Source organism: Podarcis tiliguerta, assembly GCF_965153285.1.
Source record: "Podarcis tiliguerta genome assembly, chromosome: 10".
Classification (NCBI taxonomy): Eukaryota; Metazoa; Chordata; class Lepidosauria; order Squamata; family Lacertidae; genus Podarcis; species Podarcis tiliguerta.
In genome coordinates this window covers 57477498-57502803 of record NC_139543.1, presented here as the reverse complement: position 1 = coordinate 57502803, position 25306 = coordinate 57477498, and the positions used below count along the sequence as shown (strand labels likewise).

The window sequence follows — 25306 nt, the reverse complement described above, 5'->3', positions numbered from 1 at the left end:
AAATTATCTTTATAAACAAATGAATTAAAATTCACCATTTCCCTTCTCTATCAGATCTTGGGCTTCTCTGCCTGTGAAGCTACCTAAATGGCAAGTTCCCTTAGCCGGGTTTCATTTGCTCTGAAAATACGTTTCACTTCTTCGGGACAAAGTTTTGTCCAATTATTAGTTGCATCTTGCAAAAAAAGTGGTAATGCATATAGGTTACCAATCTGCTAGCTTTCCTTTAGGAAATAAAACTTGATCATGGCAAGGAAGCCTCCACTTTGCCTTGCAAGATGAAAAAGAGAAGAGAGCAATTGATACAAGTTTGTGTTTTTTAATTCACTGTGCCTTGAATCAGCATTAGCACCCTCATAAGGGACCATCACAGAACAGCCCCAGCAAGTATCACATGTTCTCTGCAAAATCATACACAGCTTCAAGGCATGTGAAACAGAAATTCAATACAACATGTGAAACAGTTGTCGTCGTCATCTGCTGTTAATGGAATGAACCTCTACACTTAATGGCCTGGTCTAATGAATGGTACTTGGAATTAACATAGATGAAATACATGAAGAGCAGAACTAGATGTTACTGCACACACAGGACTGCTACTGAAAACCCAAAACTCTGTATATAGTCTTCTGCCCACACACCCTTCTTAATGGCCAGTGAAATTTGCTATGCAACGTGATGTCGTCACTCTTGACTTTCCCTGCCTCCCTCCATCTTCATTGGGTGCCGAGGTGAGAGAATTCACTGCAAGACATTGCATGGTGAGTTTCACTAGACCTTACGAGGGAGGAAGAAGTAGTAATGAGAATACTGTTTTGCCTGTAGCCCTCTGTCTGCCAAAATGTCTAGCTCATCCATGGGAGAGAACATAGTTAGATGATGATTTCCTCACTTGACATATTCTACCACTCCTTCGTTGAGAAACGAGTAGAGGCAAACACACAAAAGCCCAGGTTATTTCACAATGTCCATTTACCAGAGGTGTAAGAGGCAACCTGCTTGGTGAAAATGAATTTAACTTAATTTTGAGATATGTAAAGACGAGTAACCTTTTGTTATACTGGCCTTAAGTTTGGGAGGGAAATGTAACTAAATTGACTTTCCTCAAAACAGCCTGGAAGAATTGTTTTTCTGCTTGGATTGACACACTGAAATTTCCAATAGGAATGCGGTAGGATTATCAGTGACCGGACAATCAGTGCACTAAGAACAGAACATTACACTTAATTATTACAATGTATTTCTTTTTATTATGATGTACATCCTGCTTTATTCTGAAATCTCCTGGTAAATAACAGCCTATTTGAGACAGATTTAACAATATCAAAGGCAACACAGGATGAATTAAATTTTAATCCCTTGTTTGCTGTCCTTGACCACCAAATGCCACCCCAGTTACAGGAAACTTTCCCTACCTGTGTTAGATACCCAGGTTTTGGCAAATCTTAAAAGATTAGGAATTCCATAATTGTGGATTAGCCCTCGGGAAGTCTCATGTCCTTATAGTTGAAAATTACTTTGCAGAGAGTGGCCTACAGTGATCTTGGCACCTGCAAGGGAGCCCCAGGGAGGGAACTCTGTGGGACTCAGTCTCTTTAAGATTGAAACCAGCAACATCTAGTGCACCACAATCACAAACTGAGCATCATACCTTGTCCTTATTTTCAAAGGCAGTTTTCCTTAAAGCTACATACAGATATTAACATTTTTGAGTTAATGAGTACATTTTGATAGTGCTATCACCACTAGCTGCCCAAACTTATTTATTTTATCCTGCAGTTGACTCTGGTTTAAAATGCTTTTTGTGGGCTTTCAGAGTCATTCTTGTTGCTTCAGAGAAAATTTGATTGCCTCCAACTTGAAAAGGAGAGAATCTATAGAGAATATGTTTTGGTAGGACTGCAGAGTGCAGCTTTTTGCTAGTGGTAGCTCACAGCATCAGCTGGGGCCAAATAATGTACTCAGTCCAACTTAATCCCTGGAATACTTTTACCACTATTTAAATATTGTTGTTTAAATTGTTTCATAAAATGAATGCAGGTATATATAGTTTTAAAAGAATGGAAAGAATTATGCACCTCTACATTCAACAGTCTACAGCCATCGCAAACTCTTTTTTTGTCACTTGACATTCATTTCCTTGTCCCCCAGCATCCTTATAGGTGGTGTCATCAATTTGATGAGCTTTGCAAACAACTGAGGGCTTTACTTGCCACACTTCATGGGCAGTGGTGGTGCTTTGGCAAGCAGAAAATTACTAGAGATGGCTTTAGATATCTAAAATGTGATGGGGAAGTGGAGAGGTAGAGACAAATGAAAAGGCTGGCTTATTTTGGGGCCTCACAGGTGTGCCTATGAGTATTAATAATTGCCTTTTGAATTCAGGATTTATAGCTGAAAGATGTCCATATTCAGTAATCCCATGAAAAATAGACTGTTGATGGGGCATGCTCTTGTTTCATGAGATGAGAGAATTATTAATTTTTTAGATTTTCATGTGCCTTAAAACCTCTTTTTTTCCTTACACACCTTCAATATCAGCAGTAACTTATTTCTGTATACTGTCCAAACAACCTTGACTGCCTTATGCAGTGTACACAGTATTGGCCAAACCGATATTCCTTGCAGACTACAGTTACAAAGCCTTATTCTCTTAATAGCTAGTAATAGGTTTGCTGGAAAAGGAGCTTCTGCTTTGGTTATGCAGATGGGAAAAGAACACCTTCCCCAAACTACCCATTCTTTATTGTTAAAACAGCTTCCTTGTGTATGAGATAATTAGAATTTTGTGTCCATTTCACGCAAGACTTATTTTACATTGATACTGCTTCTATTGTTAGGAGCATTGCATGCACACTTTAACATGGGACAGATACACAAAAGCTCTCCTGCTATGTGCACTTGTGGTGAAACAGACACGGTATGTGCTTATCATGTTGTAGTAAACACACAGCATACATGCCCTTGCCGTATGCAGACATTGTGTTTACATAGGAAGTGATTTTCTGCCTGGAGCACTTTTGTACACTTTTCTATGCTACTTTATATATTGAAAACTGAAGTTCATCTTATTGTGTGATGTGTCAAGGGAACATACTTTGTGCATTCCATAAACAGCCCAATGCACTTTGGTATTCCAGGCAGAAAATCCAAGTACAGTCGTACCTTGGAAGTCAAATGGAATCTGTTCCAGAAGTCCATTCGACTTCCAGAACATTTGGATACCAAATCGCAGCTTCGGATTGGCTGCAGGAAGATCCTGCAGCCAATCAGAAGCTGCGGAAGCCCCGTCGGATGTTCGGATTCCAAAAGAACGTTCGCAAACCGGAACAATCACTTCTGAGTTTGCGGCATTCGGGAGCCAAAACGTCTGAGTTCCAGGGCATACAGGATCCAAGGTACGACTGTGGTGCCCTTTACTACTTGGTAGTAATAATAATTAATTATAGTTCGGTGGCCTTTAATGGTTTCCCCCAAAATATCTGGCACCTGAGGCCAACTGGCTCAGCTTGCATAATAGAAGGTCCAAACCTGTCTTGACCCAAGTGAAATTTTTGAGCATTGGACCAACTCTGACACCAATTTTCTTGAGTCTGTCATGGTGCTTCCTTCTTAGGGGTTGAAACTAAAGTAACAATTGACATTTTATTTCTGATTAGAAATAAATTAATTTGAAAAGTGTCATCCTGGAAACACAAGGAAACCCTTTATGATGAGCAGTTCAGAGGATTTAAGTCTTCCATACATATTTTTGTTCTCCTGAGTTAAGTGACCCTAAAGTCTGTTGCATACATCATTACTGCTTTAATAAGGCTCTTCATAGTTTACCAGAATGTATAAAGATTTCCAAATGTTATATACTCCCAGCAGACATTGACATGATTATTAGGCATACTGGATGCCCTATTTAAACTGGAGGGGTTTTCGTTTGGGTCAGAATGGAGACTCTTTGTAGAGCATAGTTATTTTAGGGGAAGAACCCTTACATTCTGCAGAAGGGGTATGGCAACTGCTTAGTTTTTCTTAGCTATATGGTGTTGAGTTCCTTGCCCAAATCCAGACACCCCCGGCCCATGTGGCCATTTCATGTTTCCTACTTCTGACCTCACATCCTATAAAACAGTATCTGCCGTTTATGGAAAGTGATTGCAGGAATGTAGATGTGTGAGAAAAGTTACCAAAGAATTGGCTATGCCCTTAGCCTTCCCAAGGCCAATCTTACATGCAAGATCCCAGATTCCATTGGGCTTGTTTATGGATTTACCCCGGAGGTGAAAAAACTTACCAAAAAGAAGCTGCAAGAGTGAAGACCCTAGTGCTTTTCTGGTTGCTTAGCCAACACAAAACGATGCAGCTGAATACAAAGAAGGATGAAATGAGAAGACCCAGCCCAACACCTTCCCCTGCTCTCTTGAATGGAGATGTATCCTTCCCCAAATTCCCTTCCTACTGGAGAATGTTTGTGGGTCCTTCCTTAATGTCCCCCAAAATAACAGTGCAGTGTCTCATCTTGATACAAACCAGTATAGGTGACAAATCCTCATACAGAATCCAGCCTGCTCTCCTTCTCTGCCTGGAAATCCATGCCTGCCTGTCCTCCCTGCCTATTTACAGTATATACCGTATATATGTATGTGTATATATTTATTATAGAGTTGCATGATTTCTTGTTTCTTCTGTTTCTGTCTCTCTCTTTCCCTGTCTTGCTTCTCTTATGTATGCAATTTCTCTTACAGAGTGCTTTGAATCCTGGGCAGGGAGTGGGGAGGGCTAGCAGGGGTGGGTACTTGAACCAATAACTCTCTCTCTTCACCGATTCCTTGTTGTAGACTATTGGGGAGAGTCTTATTACAGTGACCTCATCGACTTGCACCTGGGTGGTATGTATGGCAGAAACCTCTTTGCTGGCACTAACCCTGCTGACACCTGCTCCCGCCACCCTCTCCCTCCACCTACTTCTTTCCATCCCTGGCTCCTCACAAGCAATGAGAAGAAACCAGTCTTGCACCTAATTGATTGGCTAGGGCACAACCCCTTTTCCAGCTCGGAGGAGAACTAGCAGTCCTTAATGAGCAGCGTTTTGGAGTCGTAGAATCTCACAACTGCAGAGTTGGCCGGGACCCGGAGGGTCATCTGGTCCAACGCCCCGCAATGCAGGAATCCTGCTCACAGCCTTCCCAGGGTGGGCTCGAGCCACCAGCCGTCTAGTTAGCAGTCAGATGCACAATTGGGCAATGTCACATGAAGTCTAGGCTTTTTGCAAAACACCCCAGTGACGGGGGGCGGCGGGAATGGTTTCCATTGTGGTTTCCTGTAGGAAAAAAACCAGGAATGAAAGTGGAAGAGATGTGCAGAAGTGCAGAGAATTTATTTCTCATCACTTTTTGAATATTAAACCCCTTCTCAGGGGTTGATTTTTTTTACTCTTTTTTCCACCAGGATAAACCTCTGCAACAACTTAAAATAACCTTTACTGGGAAAGAAGTTTAATACACAAAATTTGTTCGGCAACAAATTGTCTTTTGTACACATTTTGAATTTTTTCCTTTTTTATTCTGGGATTCACTGGAGGCCTGATCCAAAGTGCCACGTGCTGAGTTCTGTGCATGCACAGGGGACTCTCTTGTAAGCTGGGTGCCTTCTTTTTCCTCCAACACAATAATACTGGAGAAACCAGTTCTGAAACATGGAGGTAAAAAACCCTGAGTCATCTCCTCCTCCTCTCTCCATTGGTGACATTTAAGAATTTCAGTCCATGGAAGGTTATGCCATAAAAATGTGTTCGTATTTAAGGTGCCGCAAGACTATGTTTTTGCCGCAGTGTTCTAATTTGACTATCCTTCTGGCATTTAAAAATGTGTATTGCCACATTCTTGTGGCAGCCAGTGAAATGGAGGGGGACAAGGAAGTGCAATATTATATGTTGCATGTTTTTAATTTCTAAGCATTGCAGGGGATCCAGGAAGAGGAGAAAGAGAGACATGGGATTGCTGCTCTTGCCAGTGGTCAACGTCTGCTGTGAAAAGTAGTTGTAGCTTGAATGTAGTTTCAGGTGGTGGTGCTGTAATGAAAAACAGAGGGACCTCTGGGGTACATGTACAAGACTTTAGCTAAAGGAGCTCTCTGGATCATGGCCTCTTTTCAAACTTCATCATTTAACCTGGGGTAGCTAACCTTTGAGATGTTGTTGAACTACAGCTCTCATTAGCCCTGACTGTTGGCCGTGCTGTTTGGGACTGATTGAGGGCCATAGGTTAGCCACCCCCAGTTTAGCCCCTAAACTTAGTTGTTCTATGCATTTTGTTGATAAGTAAATCCAAACTATTGATTAGATTTTTCTTCCCAAAGATAATTAGCACTTATATACTTTATTCTCCCTCAAGGATTGCCCCTACCCTCAAAGCAGTGACAGCTGCTCTCTCAACACACTTTGTTACACTTTATAAGGACTGCTATATTTTCTTTTTAAATGCTATGCTTCTTTAAATACCGTTGCCTGTTATTGTAGGGAAAGTTGTACAGATTATCACACTTAATCCGCACTGCCAAACTGCAGTCTGAGTGCTAGAGTTCCTACAAATGGATGGGTTGCCAGGAGAGTACACAAATGTTACACATGCCCTGTCATTTCTGAAATTAAAAAAGAGTTTGAACAAGCCCTCAGATGGTATTCACGGGCTCTTTCTCTTTCCTTGTGTAAAGTTCATCCTCAAAGATCACCACAACATGATATAGTTCCTATTCTTTTCTCTTTTTTGTCTTTCTTCCCCCCCACCCCCATGTATAGTGACTTTTTTATGAATAACACCCCCCGCTCTGCAGTAATATTACAACTTTAACACAGGCCAGCACAAATTGTGTCCCATCAAGCTTACTGGTCATGTATTATGACATTGCAGGTACTTGATAGCCTTCCTGTTTTCGCAGTCTGGGGCAAAACAAAACATCAGATGTTGCTTGAAACCCTGGTGGGCTACATTTGACATGGTGGGTTACCAGTCATGCAGGACTGCTTCAACACATCTTTGGTACTACAGCTGTTTTCCAAGGTGTCTTAAATTCTGGTCCTCACTCCTTGGGAGTTGGTGACAGAAGGATGTATTGCCAAGTCTCCTTAAGGTGACTTTTGTATATCACTAATGTTTTTGAACTATTGCTGCGTCTCTTCCATAAAAATCAAGCAAGCTACCCGTGTTCTTCAGACTGGCAGTTTGCAGGTTAAGGAGATCAACAGTGTTTTGTGGTTTCAACCCTCATAGTTTAGAAATAGGTAAGTGGTAGCACAGGAGGTTATAGGCCCCCAGGAATTTCCTAACTTGGGCATATCATAGTCCCAAATCTCAAAGGATCCCCCTTTCCTTATTTTGCACCTTTCCTCCATGCAAATGAGACATAGACCCTTTCTTCCCCATTGTGAGCAGCAAAATGCTCTGCCAGTTTTCTCCCTCCATACTTCAGCAGCCAAATACAGAGGTCAGTTTGGAGAGTTAAGTGCCTGAGGTCCTCGGCCACCAAACTATTTCTTGTTTTAACATGTTGTGGGAGATAACAGAAAGATTTAAGCCCTTTCTCCATGCCTCCACTCACCTGGAGTCAATCAGTAGGTGGAGCAAATGCTGTTGGCTCTCCAGCTCTTGCTCAAAGCAAAATGACACATCCCTGCTAGAAAGAGTTGCTGGCTCCTCTCTGGAGACCAGTGCTCATCCTATGTGGGGTTTCTTTCCAAGTGTGCCACTAGGGGGCATTGTGTGCCCACAGACAGAGCTGTAAAAGGGTTAATGCAAAGTTACACCTAACAGGTCCTGCTCCTAGCTGATGCAGCTCCCACACTTCCTTCTCCTTCTCCCCCCCTTCCCTTCCTAATTCCCTCTTGAAGGCAGCAGTCTTGTCATTTTTGCTAACAGTGGCTTTAAAAAGTAGTCATCGGAGTCATTTAAAGGGACACTGTCGTTTTTCACTTTAACTAACCTCACTTTCTGTCATAAAGAACTAGCATAAGTAAATCAATAAATCTTATTTGCTTCTCACGATTATATCCTTTTGTTCCCTACATTTCCTGTTTGGATAAATGTCTGCAATATTAGCTATAGTTACTTCTTCCCTACACTTTTGGGGTTTTAAAGGCATTTATATTTTTTTATTTTTGCTAGTTTCAACTCCAGCCCAGATAGCGGTAATATTTCACAATTCCAAATGGAAGATCATTATTATTTTAATCTGTCTTGATTTCTTTCTTTTTTTTTAATCCCCAGCAGAAAACTTCACTACTTGGCAGTATCCCTTTAAATAAAATGCAGTGTTATGTGCAGAAAAAGACACACGTGGCTTTGTAGTGTTAGTTCTTTTTATACTCCTCTGTGACTGGTGTTTGTTCAGTACTTCCTCACAGGGCTGCCAGAGTGCTCAAGAGTCACTGTAGCGTAGGGGCTAAGAGGCTGAACTGTGAGCTAGGGAATCCCTGGTTCAAACCTCACCTCTGCTGTTCTCACTGAGCCACCTTGGGGAGGTATGGGCTTAATAATGGCTGCCTTAAATGGTTGCATATAATGCGTTTCTATGCCTGTTGTAATAGATATAATAGGATGATTGGTTTGAATAGCCAAGGCACTTCACAAAGCACCGTATAAATGCTAAAATTTATATATACTTCTAAAGGCAGTGACAGAAAGTCCTCTCCTTCCTCTTGCCAGTAAATGTAACCAGTGGGTCTCAACCTGAATTGACTTCTGCATTCACAATGGGTTCTGCTCAAGATAAAGGAGGAAACATGTTCCAACCATGTTCTTGCTATTCCCTGGGCATATGTTCCTTTGTGAACCAGCTACTAAATGCTCTTGCTTTGATACAAGAGAGATTCAGCGTGCAGGTGTATTCTTACAACCCCTACAGAAACAGTTGCTATGTCAGAGATATATGCCACACCCGTGAATGCCTGCGCATGTTCTTGTATGGCATATGCATGGCCTAAGAAATGTTCAGCAGTCATGGCTTGATTACCTGGTGAGTACAGGAGAAGGATGTTGTGCTGAGAAGGGGCTCAGTTCAGGCATTTCCTTCTCATCACTTTAGGTGTTCAGCGCCAGCAGCAATTTCGGGTGCTGGCATGAAGGTGTCTCCCGTTATTCTTGGCTTGGACTCCAATATCCATCATTGGAAGCGAAATTCCAGTGGTTTACATTCAGGGCTGCTCCAAACCCTTTGGTCAGACTCATACTCCAGCTGGGTCAGTGGGTTAGATGGAGGCAGATTGCACAATAAAGCCCAGCCATGGTATCACCAGACCTTAGCAAGGGGTGTCCGGAAAGCTGTGCCAGGATCAAACCAAGGTCAGAAGGGATCCGTCTAGTCCAAAAGTAATCCAGGTCAGCATTGGTAAGCTTGGGTTCAGCAACTGATGAGCTCTAAGAAGGAAGCAGGGGGAGGCAAAGGAGTCAGGTTCAGAAGTAAGGAGCTGGATGGTGGATTGTCTTCAACAAGCAGCAGACTCCAAATGAAGCCTGATATAGCCTAGACTCCCAAACCCTTCCATCACCAGCTTCTGGTGCTTGAGTCTGCCGTAAGAGCCTTTGCTCTTGAGTTTTGTTAGCTACAATGAGCCTTTGACTCAATAATTACACAGCAACACTGCACTCCCAAGTGTGCATGCGCTCACTGACTAACTGCCTGGGCCGGATCTTCTGGCCCCAATGTCTTTGAAGCCTGAGGGGTTGATTCAGCCTCCCCCTTTGACTTTGCCTGGGCTTCTCTGCCAGGGGTGGCTCAGGAACACACTGCAAGGTCCTTTCAGAGCATCACCTAGTAGTAAGCCTAGGCAGAGGCCTTCTGGTATACCAGGGACTTCAGAACTGTCATTATGGAGGTGGGGAAAAATATTTCACCTTGGGACAACGATCAGGAGGTCTTCATGATATTGGGTTGAATGCATGTTGTTTTTATCCTTAGCTTGTACAGCAAATTAATTTTTAATTTTATTGTGTAATAGTAAAATGTATCCACTAGCCAGAATCTTTTTGGATGTCTCTAAGTGATATTGGAATAATTATTTTTAAGCACTAGCAAACCAGGGCAAAAGAAGGCAGTGGTGTAGCCAACAGTATCAAGGAGTGTAGAGGCAGTACTGGTCTCTTGGCATGTAAGGAGTCAGTTCCAAGGACTCTGTAGCAGGTGGAAAACATGGTTATCAGCATCTGATGCCAATGCCAGGCTTATGGCTGAGTAATCCTGCACTGGAAGAAAGGGGAGGTATAATTGATTATAAAACAGAGTTGATCAGAGATGGAGGGGCAGGTCTAACAGATGTTCACAAGAGAGATGTTCAGACTAAAATGCAGAGAGTCAAACACGGCTCAAATAGAAATTTATACTTCCCCACTTCTCTCTGGATTCACCTTACCCAGATGGGCAGGGTACAAATAAATTATTATTATTATTATTATTATTATTATTATTATTATTATTATTCAATGGTTCAGCAGTCCCCTTGCTTCAGTTCCCTGACTTGACTTTTTTGCCTGGTGATGCATAATGCAGGACACCCTTCTCCAGCTCTTGAGTGAATTCTTGAGTTTTGGAACATCGGATGCCAAGCTTAAGTGATCATATGATGCCATTATGCATACTGATTTGAATACATCACACTTCTTGGCTGATTATCAATATCCAGTGAAAAGGGGGGAAGGGGTGTTTCATATTATTCTATATCGCATACGGTATCATATGCAGAAGACTAACTGCAGCCAAATGTATGGAATTTGGGTTTGTATCCAGTGTTAGCATCCAGTGCACATATGTGTGCATGCATTTGGACAGTGGGTTTATCTGTTTTAAAGTTATTTTAGTGCTGCAATAATCTAGGGTTACCATATTTCAAAAACCAGGAGCTGGTTACAAAAATGCCAAAACAACGTGGTGTCCATGAAATCCAGACATATGGAAGCCTACAATAATCCACTGTAAACTGTAGGTGTACCTGTACCTAGTGCTTAAACAAAAGGGAGACATTTATAGTAAGAATAAAGTAACATCTTTGGGTCTCATGCGTCTTACTGTCAGCTTTTTTTTTGCAATAGTAATACAGAATCTAGAATGGATTCCATTCAACTTCCAAGATACAACTGTAGTTCAGTTAATGCAAGATGACTGTGCATTGCATCAGAACTTAGGCACCTGTACTTCCAAGCAAACATGCATAGAACTGGATTCCAAGATTCATTTAGCTTGGGCGTGTTTGGGAAACATACACTAAATAATGATCTTTTGCTGGATGTATTCTTTGTGTTGGAACTCTGCAAGTATCTGAGCTACATAAGATCTATTTCAGTTCATGTCCTAAGCAGAACAAAAAGGATGGTGTAATCATGTTCAAGTTTGATGCCTTGCTGCATGGTACTTGAAGGCATTTCTTGACCAAACCCCAAAGTGAGTTGAGTTGCCGCTTGATCCCAGTTGGCCTAGCAAAAAGTTGATCGGGATCAGTCTAGTTTTTCAATAAGATATGTATTTCACAAATTGCTTCAGGCTTTTAAATAGTCTCTCACTAGTCAGTTACCAGTGGTGAATCATCATCTGTTGGCAGTGGGAGCTTTTATAAATTATTAGACATTTTGTTCTGAGTGTACTTTCAGGCGGTCTGTGTGCTACACATAACTTGCTAATATAGGCATTTGCTGACGAGCAATAGAAATGTTTGCTGTCTAGTAGCCTTTGTGATCTTTTTTTGCTTTAAGTTCAGTGATGCGGAGAAAGGATTTATCCATTTATATTACTGAATTATCTGTATACATAATGGACTATTCAACACATCTTTATGCTATTAATATTCTCTGAGGATTCTCCATGGAGTTGGATAAGACATTCTATTAATGGTCCAGCTTCTGCTGCAGGTACTGTTGGGAAAAACATTGTAGCTATTGGATATAGGTTTATTGACAATAGTAGCAAGAGGCCTGCCTACCGATGTGGTGGAATAAGCCCAAGAACCTCTACCCTCCATAGTTGATATTTCAGTCTGCCTTATCTCTTGAAACCCGTCTCTGCTTACTCCAGTATCAGACTCTGGGAGCAAGGGTATCCTGTGGTTAACTGACTTAGTTACACTCATAGATGGAGGGGATTGTCGGGGAGCTCCATGGAGACACTTAAGATATTATGTCAAACCATGGTTCGCACCAGCAGTGGTTTTGCCTCCAAGCTCAATTTACTCTTATCTCACCTGGAAAGCTTCAGGTGAGATCCCATGCAATGGCCTTCAAAATTGGGAGGTGGTCTGTGCTTGTATAGAGGTACTGTTATGTGAACTGGCATGTGCATGTGGGGCAGGAATGGGAAACCTGTGGCCTTCCAGATCTTGTGGGATTACAGATCCCATCAGCCCTAGCTAGCATGTGTAGTGGTCAGGAGTGATGGGAATTGCAGCCCAACGTCATCTGGAGGGCCACAGGTTCCCACCACTCATTCAGAATCTGTATCGCTGAGTGTGGCAGCTAGAACTAGGCTGCTGCAACCATGGAAGTGGTAGTAGCTCCATATATAGCCTTGATACACACTGAATCTGCATAGAAGCCTGGTCTAGTTGCAGCCCAGTGCACCATGGAATCCACCCAGTTCAAAGCAAAACATAAAGGTCATCTTAACCTTAATCATGACTGAGGAAGAACTTCGGCAAATGCAAGAATATTCAGAGAGTATTTCCTTTGGTGTAGAGCTTGACTGTGCATTTTAGAACTATTTAATCCAAGCAACCCACTTGTATTCTTGTATTTTTTACACATACTAAGAATGGAATACATATCTATCTAAGACTAGCCCTTGAAGGAGACCTGTGAAGTAAAAACAAAGCACCATTGCATTGCCACTTTAAAGAAAAACCTGTGTGCATTGTTACACTACATGGATTTTCATGGATCTCTTCCCCAAGTGACAAAAATACTTTTAAGGCATTCAATTTGTTGGTTGTTTGGTTTTGTTGGAGGGGGGGGGGAGAGAGAGAAAAGTTGTCTGGGAATACTATGGAATGTCTTCAAACAAGATGAGTCTTCACATACAGATGGGCACCATGTAACATGTATATGTGATGTACTTTTAACCCTTTTCACACTGAGTATACATGTTTCTTCCTGTTGAAAGATTCACATTGCTCATTCACACACTATTTGCAAACTGATGTGCCTCCTCCCTTTTAACTTTGGTCTGTCCTGTGTGTTACTGCTCTAGTTCTGTGATGGTCCCTTCTAAAAGCTGTTCCCTTCCCAGACCTTATCTTCGTAAATGAGAACTGAGGCTTTCCCTCTCCATTATATGTGCATGTAGATCTGATTCCAGTGGGTTATAAATGTCCTCTTTTTTATAAATTCAGTCGCTCCTTATTACACAGTGGCATTTTTCTTTTACTTCCATTCTACTCAGACTAGTCAATGGGCCACAGGTCTTTCTGTAATATATAGATCACTGGGGGTTAACAAAGCACCACGGACTGCACTACTCAAGCCCCAGTGATCAGCTGGTTGCTGGGACTTCTGTACACAGCAGCACCCAGTTCCTCATCCCTATTCTATAAGATTATTCATCTCTTTATGTATAATCTACCGCAATAATTCCCAAACCGAGGAATTCATTGGATAATTGATGGTTCCCATAAGTGCCAACCCATAGGAAGAGGCTATTCTCTGCATCAGAGTGTGTAAATTTGAGAAGTATTCCTCCCATTTTATTATTTTTTAATACAAACTACCTCTTTTATCAGAAATTTGGGAAATGTTAATTTACTTTGTTATATCTAATTAATTGCCACATACTCAAACTTCTCCCCCCCCATCAAACAAACAAACAAACAAACATACCAGTGGGGCATAGTCCTCAACTTTCTGTCTACCCTTGATATTGGCAGGGCCAGAAATACAAACTATGCATGAATACATGTAAAATACCGGTCAAGGCTTTGGTTAGACCCAGGATAGGGGACCATTTGGCCTTCCAGAAGTTGCTGGACTACAGCTCTCATCACCCTGACTGTTGGCCATGTTGACTGAGGTGAATGAGAATCCAAAAGCCTTTGGGTCAGGGGGACAACAGTTTCTGTATCCCTGGTTTAGTCTAGGTTTGTTTGCCCATCATAGGCAGTCAGTCCTGTTTTGCGCCATGATCTGCCTTTGTTTACTAAACACATGATACTTGCCACTGTCAACCTACTTCCTTGGACAGTGTCACAAAAAAAAACACATGGAATGTGACAAGCTAATTTTAAAGATGGCCTTTTAAAACCTATTTGCTCTCCTGATCCTTTAGAAACTTAATGTTGTCCACCCTCTTCTTAGTGCTTTTATCTCTTAACTGCACCATGTGACCTGGAGGGTGAAAAGTCACCAAGCACAAGAAATGTCAAATGTTGGCATTTCCCCATTATCCCAGTAACTTTTGTGGCCCACACTGTTTCCCCTCCCAGTGCCACAGTCTGCTCTTCTCCATTATTCGTGTTGACAAAGGATGTTCCATCTGTAGACTGTTCCCCTTGTTTCTGCTTCTCCATTTCTTGTATTATTATTTTCTTTTCTACTTCTTCTTGTTGTTTCCTTTCTTTCTCACTCTTGTGCTTTTTTGTCCTTTTGCTTGTCTGTTTATTTTCACCCTGTTTCTCCTCCTCTCTTCCTCTCCACTTCCAACTTCCTCTTCCCTTCCTTTCTTCCTCTCCCATCTTTGGTTCTATTGAAGTTGAGCCCAATGCCGGGACACCACGCCGTAGACCTCTCTCCTTCTGCCCTTGCTGTGCCCATGAAGGTAATGTAATTTCTTGCATTCCCTCCATTCCGTTCCCAAACCGCCATTGGATTGGTGTAGAGACACTAGTGAGCTAGCAACAATATCAAGTGGCTCACCGCCAAACTTCTCTTTCCTTCAATCTCAAAGAAACCCTCTATAACAACCTTGTTATGAAGTGTGTCTGGCAGGATCGTAAAGGTACAGTATCCTTTTTTCAGCTGTGCATTGTGGGGATAAGGATAGTCTTGAAGTTTATTGGCGCAATTGATCAGAAATGACGGTAGTGGCATCAGTTTCATGCCTTAAGGGTTCTGTTTGGCGTGTTGGATGATCTTGCAGGGGAGTGGGGTGTGAGTCTACTTCCTTTAAAAAAAATAATACACATGGGTTAAAGGCATACTGTCTTTTGTAATGACTGGTTTCCCCAACAACCCTTGACTTTGAAAAGGCACCCTCTTGATCTGCCATAATCTAGACTGGTCTTCTGCAGTCCGTATCTGGCTAAGCATCTTCTTTATCCCAAGTGGAACCAGATTCCCACTGAAGTGTTTCCATTTCCCAAGGCATGGGGGAAAAGGGGTGGAATGTGACCGCCATGTATAACTTCGGCTAACCACTCTCTCTGCTTTTCATGGTGTGCTTTCATCAATTGTTCATCTTTCCTCCCCACCCCTGCCTCTCCCTCTGCTCATTGGCTGTCTAAAAATAATAATAATAAAAATAAATCTACATCCCACAAATGAACAAAAGTTTCCATAGGTCAGTGTTGACATGTATTTGGCTGTTTTGTGCAGAAGTTTCTTTGCTGATTATCCTCACAGTGGAAAGGGTGGGGAGATTCCCCAGTGCTTCTCATGGCTCCAATGCACTGGGCATCTGCATGTGTAAGCTTCTTCTCTCTTTCCACCATGGCTATGAGGGCACCTTGTGCAGAGATGCTCAGAGAGGCTTAATTGGGACCAAGCAATGGATAGGTATAGCCATCCACAGCCATGATTGGCTAGGGTGAGATTTTCGTACTGTGTATGTTTGCTTCTTGTGTTCTGGAGCTGTGCTGGTGGTTTTGAAAGAGGAGGAGAATTCTCGTTACCTGAGAATAAGTGGTAGGAACAGGGCCACCAAGAACCTCTGGACCATTTCGTTTTCTTGACCGTGATGGGAAATAATGTCTTGCTGCATAAAGGCATCCTCAGTTACAAATCACGCATTAGTCAGTGTCATCCAATACTGACAAGCACTACCAGGAACAGATAATAATGCTTTGGTAGCTGGATCTGACTTGGTAGCTGACCATCCCCATTCTAGAGTGTCTCCTTTGGGCTTCCATAACCCCATAAGAGTCTGCATTTTTGAATAATTAGAATAGTGTCTAATACAAATATTTTGCCATTTGCACATAAGTAGGCACAAATTTTGCAACATATTTTCCTTAGAATAGATGTCCCCATTAGTTTTATATGAGATGAGAACTCATCTATGGTATGGATGAGAAACAGGAGTTAACCCTGTCTGCAACTTGACTGTGTTCTTTCCACATACCAGTTTCCTAAACTATTGACACCTCTGATAGGATGGTGAAATCTGATAGGTGCAGGATAGGTGGGCCTACAGTGGTTAGGCCAAGACCCTGATCATCAGGAGCACATAACCAGGGATTCACTTGCTTCCAAACTGATTTTTAGCATCTGAATCCAAACAGCTACCCATAAAGAGCTGCATATTTCATTACTAGATATGGGTTGTGGCTGTAGCTCTCTAAAATAACATAAAATGGCTATGCTGTTTATTTCATATCAAGCTTTGCTACTGGGTCTACTAGCTTGGTTTTCATTGATTAAGCTTTTATTGAAATACAGTCATACCTCAGGTGGTGAACGCTGTGGGTTGCGCGTTTTCGGGTTGCGGACCATGCCGAACCCAGAAGTACTGGAGCGGGTTACTTCCAGGTTTTGGTGCATGCACAGAAGCGCAAAACGATCCCATGCGCAGAAGTGCTGAATTGCTTTACATGTGTGCGCAGATGCGGCATTGTGGGTTGCAAACGTGCCTCCCGCACAGATCACGTTCACAACCCGAGGTATGACTATACCTGGGAAGGTACCATGCTTCCTCTTCCTTTTTATGTGAGCAGATTTTCTTCTTGTGCTTTTCTACCATGCACTAGTGGTCTTGAGCTGGTGAACTTCAACTGATTGAACCTGTATTTATGCCACACAATACGTGCTTTTTGTTTAAGTGAGGGATCTCTAGCAGACACATTGAGGCAGATCTGCCTGGTGTGACTGATAAAGCCAAGAGGAAGGGAAATTATTGATAGCAGTGGTCAGGAACTGGTTGCTTTCAGTCATTAAGTTAATGCAGGTGGCTTGAAAAGGGGAGAGCACAGCACTTAAGACTACAATACTGGTAGGAGCCAGAATCAACTCTGAAGCAGCCCATCAAGGAACTGTTCACTAATCGCTCTATAGTTATATGTAAAGTGGACAAATGGGTGTTGATTAAGGTGTGAGTGAGAAAACATGGCTTGAAACAGGTAGGCTTTGTTGGAAAGTGTTGGAAAGTGTCAGAGCTATGTTTGAAAGTGTCCAAATTGAAAAGGACAACAGAAGAAAAATACTGAAAAGTGACTGTAATTATGGCTATTGGTTTGGCGGGAGATGTGATGGGGAAGGTAGATTCAGGGCACATGGATCCAGTGGGGTTTTTTTGTTTATTTTACTGGAGGTGCCCCTCCTTCCTGTGTGCCATAGACAAACTAAGCAAGCAGATCTGACAAGAGTGCTCTGGCAGCATCTAGCTCAGCTTTCTTTGCACATTTTGCCCCACTCCCATTTTTGTTCCTGCCTGCCTGCCTGCTGGATTTATGGAAATGGCGGGAATCTTTCTCCAAGCTGACCTAAACTGTTCTCTTGGCAGGCATGGGGAAGAAGGACGACCCCAAGCTGATGCAGGAGTGGTTCAAGCTGGTGCAAGAGAAGAATGCCTTAGTGCGCTATGAGTCGGAGCTCATGATATTGTGAGTAAGGAGAGGAATTTCTGCATGCTTGGTCCACGCAGAGAAGGGGAAAGACGAGGCAACTATCCCCAGGCAGAGATATGTTATGGAACCTGTTTCTGTCTTCACCTTTGCTGTGGTGACAATGTACAGATGGGAATCCTGTTGCTCTGGAGACCCATAGGCGCTCCAAGTAAAATAAAATTTTATAAAACTGATGAAGTGATCTGCTGCTGAGACCTGGTTCTCTTAGCATTTCCTTCTCATTCATGATTCCAAATAAGGTCAATGTAAGAAGGAAGATCTTGTCCCTTGCAGCTCAGCCCTGATGTGCAGTGGGCAGTAGGGGCCAGATGGAGTGACTTGGCATTTTCCTGTTATTTTCTCATCTGCCTTTCTGACCATTCCGCAACATGGGTTTAGGTGAAAAACCGACATGTATGTTAACCAAGGGAGGTTGTTCTGAACAAGGTTCTTAGTACAACTGAAGGATTGCCTTACAATCAGTACTGAAAGGGAACACTTTACTACCTGAGCATGTTAGATTTTTAAGCCAGTAGCTTAGACTGCTGCTGAAACAACCCAAACCAGACATTTGTCTATTCTTCTCTCCTTGCAGCGCTCGGGAGTTGGAGCTGGAGGACAGGCAAAGCCGACTACAGCAAGAACTTCGGGAGAGGATGGCAGTGGAAGGTAAGTCGATGTACTCTGGTTCCCATTAGAAGGCCCCTGCTACTTCCTTGGCTAGTTTGACAAGACTGCTTGTCCCTTTCTTTCCTAGATCACCTAAAGACAGATGAAGAGTTGTCAGAAGAGAAAAGGATCCTGAATGAAATGCTAGAGGTGGTGGAACAGAGAGATTCTCTTGTGGCCCTCCTCGAAGAGCAGCGACTCCGGGAGAAGGAAGAAGACAAGGACCTAGAGGCAGTCATGCTGTCCAAGGGATTCAACCTAAACTGGTCCTGAGCTTAGCAGCGCACTCGTCTGCCGATCTGCGTTGTCCAGTTGGCATGTGCCAAGTTGGCTGGAGCTGCCTGGATGGAGGAGATACCTTGGCATAGAAACCTCTTGAGGGTTCTTGCAGCGCCTGAGTGCTTCTTCCTGAGAGGGGGTCGGATCGAAAAGTGCTGAGGCCTGTATGAGGCCTGCAAACCCCAAGCCTGAGGTGGTCAGCTGAGGTTGTGTGCCTTCCTCAAGGACCTGTGCAAAGAGGCCATTGAGTTTTTGCGATCTCTGAGAGAGGCTAAAAAATGAGATGAAAACATTTTATTAAAACAAAAAATAAAATACACCACAACTTTAACCAATTCAGGTGGGCCGTAGCTTGTCCGTTTCATATTTACTTAGCTGGTTGTGTTCTTGTTTTTGTTTTGAAATACAAAGGCGAGAAGTGGCTACTCTCTTCTGAAGCATCACCTTGCAGCAGCCCACGGGAGAGCAAACCACTCTGTACCCCAGAGCACACTGTGTGTATGTTTAAGGTTCTCCTCACCAAAGAAGCCTGAAGCTGCCATTATTGTCTGGGTATGGAGGAACCCTGAATTCAGAGAGGACTGGAGACTTGGAAGACTGGCTGACATGAAATTTCTACAGAAGATACAGGCTCCAGTGGACTAGCTCTCTTTGCTGCAGCCTCCACAAGTTGCCATTGTTCTAAGAGGGGAAGAGTGTGTAATCCACCCCCTTTCTGCCATGCAATGCTCTGGACTGAAAGTCACAGTTTTTCCTGTCTCCATTGACAGTAGACTGCTCTGTTGTGAACCTTGTGACAATTTTGACACTGGAAAGTGCTGATTTTGAAAATGGGTTACTTATGAAGCAGTTTGCGGGAGCTCTTGGATGAAACCCCTTGCTTCGAATCCCCCAAGAATGGACTCTCAATGGGTTTTTGTTTTTTGCGTATATATCTATATCTATAGATATATATCTTTATTATTTTTTGCACGTTGGAAATGAAGCAAAAGACCTACCCGGGCCCTTTAGTCACTTTAGACCCTTTAATGTCTATTAACTTATTTTTTAATACTTGAAAGATTTGGGTTTTATACCTTTTTAAGAAGTGAGCAAATGTTTGAGTGGTGAATCTGTGTGCCTGCTGCATTCCCCAACCTTTTTCTTTTGTTGTTCTTATTTTTAATTTGCTGTTCTCCCTTTCCCTGTACCTATTTATTAGAGTTCTATTAATGCTGTTACAGTTACACGCTACTTTTGATGTGGAGAGGAGATGCTTTCATGTACTTTGGACTTGTCCCTGCACCACGTTGAGGGGCAACCCTAGGAAATATGCAGGCAGGGTTCCCAGGTAGGGTGTCTTCTCCGTTAAGCTGCATCCTCACAAAGAGAGCTCACAAAGCTGAGTGGTGATGGCAGACTTTGCTCCTGCACTCCATATCCTCTGTTCCTGAATGGCAAACCCATGCTTATTTTAACTACTGCTGTTTAAGGTTTTTGTAATTATAATTGTGGCATTGCCACTTTACCCCATATATTTTAAAAAACCCACACATGCTGGCTCTGTAAAAATCTGCCTCCCAAGGGAAGGATTAGCACAAGCCCCACTGGTTTTGTCCTAGGCCTTCATTCAGTTGGCTCAGTGCAGTAGCAAATAGGAAATAACACAGAATAGACTCTTGTCTATAACCAGCTGAGAGGTTCCATAAGCACACCATGTCTTTCACAATAACTTTCTCAAAAGTGCCGACCTGCCACATACAGAATTTTCCATTTGCATTTTTTAGCTCCAGTTGGGCTTAGTTTAAAGAAAGAAAGCTGTAGTTCTAGTCTCCAAACAAAGTGCAGACTATTTTTTTAATTAACCTTTTTTTAGGGAAGCAGTCATCCCAAGAAATAGGTGTGTCTTTTAAAGCAGCCACCATCTTATCTCTAGATTTCAAAACAGGAAATGCTGTGTTTTCAAAACAGGAAAGACTAGAGAGAAAAAATGGGGAAAGGTTTTAAAACACCCATCCACTTCCTTGTTTAATAAAATGTCAGTACTGATGACGCTGAACAGAAAGCTGTTGAAGCAACAGCATGTGTTGAAATGTAGTGTCAGAAGATTGTATGCCAAAGGGGTACCATGCCTGGCATTTGTTGAATATTAAGATATTGAAAGATTGTGATGCTACACTGGCAGAATTCATATCACATATAGTCCCAGAACAAGCAGGACTTGTGTGTTCATGGTTCATGAGACTTTGGGGGGAGGTGTTCACTAGGACTGGTGTTTATTTGTAGCTTTCAAAACAGAAGGGACTAATCTCTGGCTTTTCTAATATTACTGGACTACAAGTCTCATAATCCCTGACTACTGAGCATGCTGGATGGGGCTAATGGGAGTCCAACGGGAGTAAAAGGTTAGCCACCCCTAATTGAGGAAGAAAAAGAACATATAACTTCAGTTGTCTCAGACAGCATCTTTGACATCCATAGAGACCAACAGGGGAGTGTATGGCAAAATGGAAGTCAAGCTCCCCTTTAAGATGGAGCTAGAATTCAGTTGTTGAAATTTGGTGTCTAGCCACATGAAAGAGGCAAATCGGAATTTGCATTATTTTGCTGTGCCTGGTGCAATTTATAATGGAACTGAGAAAATGGATTGTTCTGTAAAGTGGTCGTAATTGAACTCACTTCTGTCTGTTCTTTGAATTTTTCACTGTAGGAAAACGTTGACACGCTAAGCTTCTTCCTAAGCTGCCTATAGCTGCATGTGGAATGAGAGTAGAAGAGTCTGTCTGAGAAAGTGGAAGGGAAAGTCCTTTCCAGCTCCAGTGCAGCTGTGTAGCTCTGCCTCTAGTTAGCCCAGACTTCTTTTGGGCAGCTAAGACTCCCTTGCAGAGAGAGGAGAGGGGTTTTAGAGCCCATGACAGCACCAGCAGCATTAATCATATTTCCTCTTCCACTCTTAACATTTCCTGTAATATGTTGTGTTGATTGTGCTTGATCCTGCTGTCAGTCAAGAAGTTTCTTTAAATGCAGTGTCTGGCCCTCCTTTTATGACACGGTGCTAATGCAGAAGTAACAAGCACACCTGCTGCATCCTCTGGGTTTTTAATCTGTTTTTTTAAAAATACATCCAGGTCAAAAGCATTTTAGAGCATCAACAAATATATCCAGAGTTGCATGACCCAGTAGCACAAATTCTTTTTATGGCAAAAAAAAAAAAAAGTTGATACCCTCCCCGCAAGGTTTTAAGAAAATGTATTTAACAGAATGTTTACATTTGGGCCCTGAGACGAAAGTGGTGTATTAGTTTTCCAACCTCATGTTTAAAAAAAGAAAATGCTGTGATTGTTTGCAATAAAAATGTACCACGAAACAGTCTGTTTGATATGAAGAGGTAGAGGAGGGTATTTCTCTCTCAATGCATGATAAGAGGACAGAAGGCTTCCAAAGAATTGCTGCCTTCGAGAGCACTAGCAGTGGAGCTTCATAAGCAAGGAAGGTAGATGAGAATGTCACTAAAACTATTGGAGGAAGGGATGTCATGTTTTGATGGCATTGCAGTAATTTAATTTTATACATATATATATATATAAAGAAGTATGTATGTGAAACAACCCTGTCCCAAGGAACTGTGGTATCTTCCCCTTGGGACAGGTGGGAACTCTGATATTCAGACTGTTTTATTGTTGGCGTGTGTGCAGTGTAACAGGAAATTGTGTACCGTACCTGTTTTCATGTCTAAAACATCCCAACCCCTGTTTTACTTCCTATTTTTGGTTGCATTTCATTCTGTACGTTCCTATGCACACTTGCTTTGTTGGTGTTGAGAGTTTAGCACCTCAGGTCACCAACGTAACTAAAAAAATAAAAAAAATAAAAAATAAAGTCATTAATTTTTTTCTTACTTACTGGAATTTGATTTTGCTTCACGGTTCACGCAAACAGCAAATTGTTGGTGGCCCTATTCTGCACCGTTCTACACTATCCTTTTTGAGATGCAAAGCAGTACACACAGTTGTGTACAATGCTGCCATTTTGCTCCTGCAAGTCTTACACTTGTGCAACAGAACTTCCCCTTCTCTCCCCTTCTCTCCCCTTCAAAATCTGTTCTAGGGGGTTGGTGAACCATCTGGAACCGTTTTCATTTAGGGGGGGGCAGGGATAGGAAAGGAATTAGAAGTCCTATTGCATGAGCAGAATATCAATAGCACCACTATAGCACAAACCCAGTATTACAAGTTTGAGAGCACCATAGACTTTTTATAAAGACGCTATACCATATTGGCAATTTTATTTTCTATTGCTTTCCTAATTATCCACCACAACTCGTAGGATGTGTTTCCAATGTTTCATTGGTGGCTTAAGTTCTATAATATGGTGGACATGTCATATATATATATATATATATATATATATATATATATGCTTTCGTAGATTTTCACGGGTACAGGAATGCAGGTTTTGGTGAAGACACCCGAGGACACCAAAACCTGCATATATATATATATATATATATAATACCCCAAAACAAAAGAGGATGTATCTCAAGATGCTGAAAAATTTGATTTTGTTTTCAGAGCAGCCCGATGTGCTATGGCCAATTTTTTACTTAAAAGCTGCCTTCAGAACATATCAAAACAAATAATAATAAATCATGAAAATAGCATATACACGCAACTCCTACTTAACCATCACAATGTGTCCCCTGGAAGTTGTTCACATAATGAGCCCACAATTTCCATTATTTCTTATGGGAACACTTGTAATGCAGGGTTTGCTATGTCTCTCCTCAACCCCACCCCTGTCCATGGTTTCTTCCTGAAATCACTACAGCCAATCAGCAAAAGAGAGACAAAGTAAAAACTAAAAAACCCCAAACTGATTTGTCTGATTTCTCCTGCTCCCTGATTTGTCTGATCCCCCCCCCGCCTGCTCTCCGATTCGTCCACTATCACTCCCCTCTTCCATAGTTGCTGCCTGAAAATGGCCACCACTGACCAGCACAGCAGAAACAACCAAGAAAGTAATTAAGCCGGATATTCGGATAAGTGAATCTGCAGAGCTAGGGCTTTTTTTCAGCTGGAACTCTCCGGAACTCAGTTTCCAGCACCTCAGTTGTGGAACCCACCCTTGGAATCCCCTCTGCTTGAATAGTGAAGTCCTTCCTCTTCCAACAAGCCTTTTAAGTTGAGATCTTTCACTGTCTGCATCTGTACTGGAATGGGCTGTAAGATGTTTTTATGGCTTTATCACTTGTTTTTCATTCCCTGGTCTCCTCTGCGAGGAAGGACAGAATAACTATTTAATAAATAAAATTAAAACATTGGCATGCATATATGCATGCATTTATATACTACCAGTTCAGGCAATATGACACGGCGCTAAGTACTGAAGGAGACCCAAGTTCAGATTTGTAGATAGCCCTGATGCTTCCTGGGTGACCTTGAGACACAGCCAAGTCTCTCTTGGCCTAACCTACGTGGCAGGGCAGTTCTGAGTACTGTTATCAGATGGAGTGAAGCATACACACATAGTTCATAACTTCTCAGTTCAGACATGCTAAAAACAGCTGTCAGTTTCACTTTCTATTGCTAGGAAAGAGGAAGTTCAGAAGACAGTGTTGGGAAGATTTTGAAATGTATGAATCTGCAGTTCGAGTCTAAGCCGCATTCTCGCCCCACCCCTTTCTATTCCAAGCAAATGAACCCTTTGAACTACATGCTGATAAAACTGGCACAGTCCCTTGTTTTAAAGTTGCTATGTCACAGTGTTATGAAGAAGCATTCCTAAGAAGGAGCAGTTTTTATATTTTTATCATGATTTATTAAACTAAGGGGTATATTTGAAAGACCTACTTTTTCTCCTTAGCAGAGATAAGAAACCATTAGGGCAACTGCTTTGAATGCCAGATCTAGAACCTGCCTAAAAGGATTCACCCCCCCTCCCGATCCTTTTATAATTACATATGCAGTATCAGGATGCTTTCAGATGGAGGCTTAATACTGCAAATTGTTCATTTAGATATCATAAATAAGTTGCTAGCAGCAGGGTTGTTGTTTTTTAACTTACTGGATTCCCCCATTCCCACCCTGGGAAGAGTAAATTCAGATTAAATGTGGGAGGTGGGGAGTACAGGCTGTCATTTTGATGGCAAGTATGTCATGTAGACACTGCAAAAAAACTTTATATGTCACTTTATTAGTTCTTCAGAAAAGGGGCTTCCTTTGATAAAAGCAGAAAGACAAGCAGAAACCTATTATCGGTAAGCAGAACTCTCTTCCTGCTTTTGTTTTTTGTCCCTACCTTGGGGTCCATCTTGCACTTCCTTGCACACTTTGACAACTGTGACTTTAGAGAAGAGGTGGCAACTCTCTCTACCCACCTCTCCAGAGGCACACATCCATCGATAGCACCTTTTTCATGTGCGGCAGTCTTGGGAACGCAGCATAACAATTGCATGCTCCTGCAGCACCACGAGACATAGTATGAGTCAGTGAGGAAAGCACCTCCTTGCATTACTTTTTAAAGACGTTTCATTCTTTCAGTTGGGCAGAAACAGAGGATTCCCCCAGTGTCCCAGCTCACCTGTTCAGCAGGGGAATTCCCAAATTC

General features: G+C 42.2%; 1 protein-coding gene and 1 long non-coding RNA gene across 51 annotated transcripts in view; one reads left to right on the top strand and one right to left on the bottom strand.

Moving 5' to 3' along the window:
* MICAL3 (microtubule associated monooxygenase, calponin and LIM domain containing 3) overlaps positions 1-22598 on the top strand; it is a 190375-nt gene extending 167777 nt beyond the window's left edge. For 18 of the 50 annotated variants that reach the window (XM_083401644.1, XM_083401634.1, XM_083401623.1 and 15 more), the window contains 6 exons: positions 4830-4880; positions 14707-14772; positions 14902-14952; positions 17671-17770; positions 18369-18442; positions 18531-22598. In XM_083401644.1, coding sequence (XP_083257770.1) covers positions 4830-4880; positions 14707-14772; positions 14902-14952; positions 17671-17770; positions 18369-18442; positions 18531-18715 — 527 coding nt within the window. In that variant the 3' untranslated portion in view covers positions 18716-22598. The remainder of the gene's footprint in view (positions 1-4829; positions 4881-14706; positions 14773-14901; positions 14953-17670; positions 17771-18368; positions 18443-18530) is intronic. The other 32 variants (XM_083401660.1, XM_083401663.1, XM_083401659.1 and 29 more) reach the window with 5 other exon arrangements.
* Positions 5532-11054, bottom strand: LOC310659277. Its single transcript, XR_014502710.1, has 2 exons — positions 8998-11054; positions 5532-6061 (listed from the first exon to the last, which is right to left on the bottom strand). It is a non-coding gene; the product is annotated as an uncharacterized lncRNA (long non-coding RNA).
* Positions 22599-25306: the final 2708 nt, after the last annotated feature.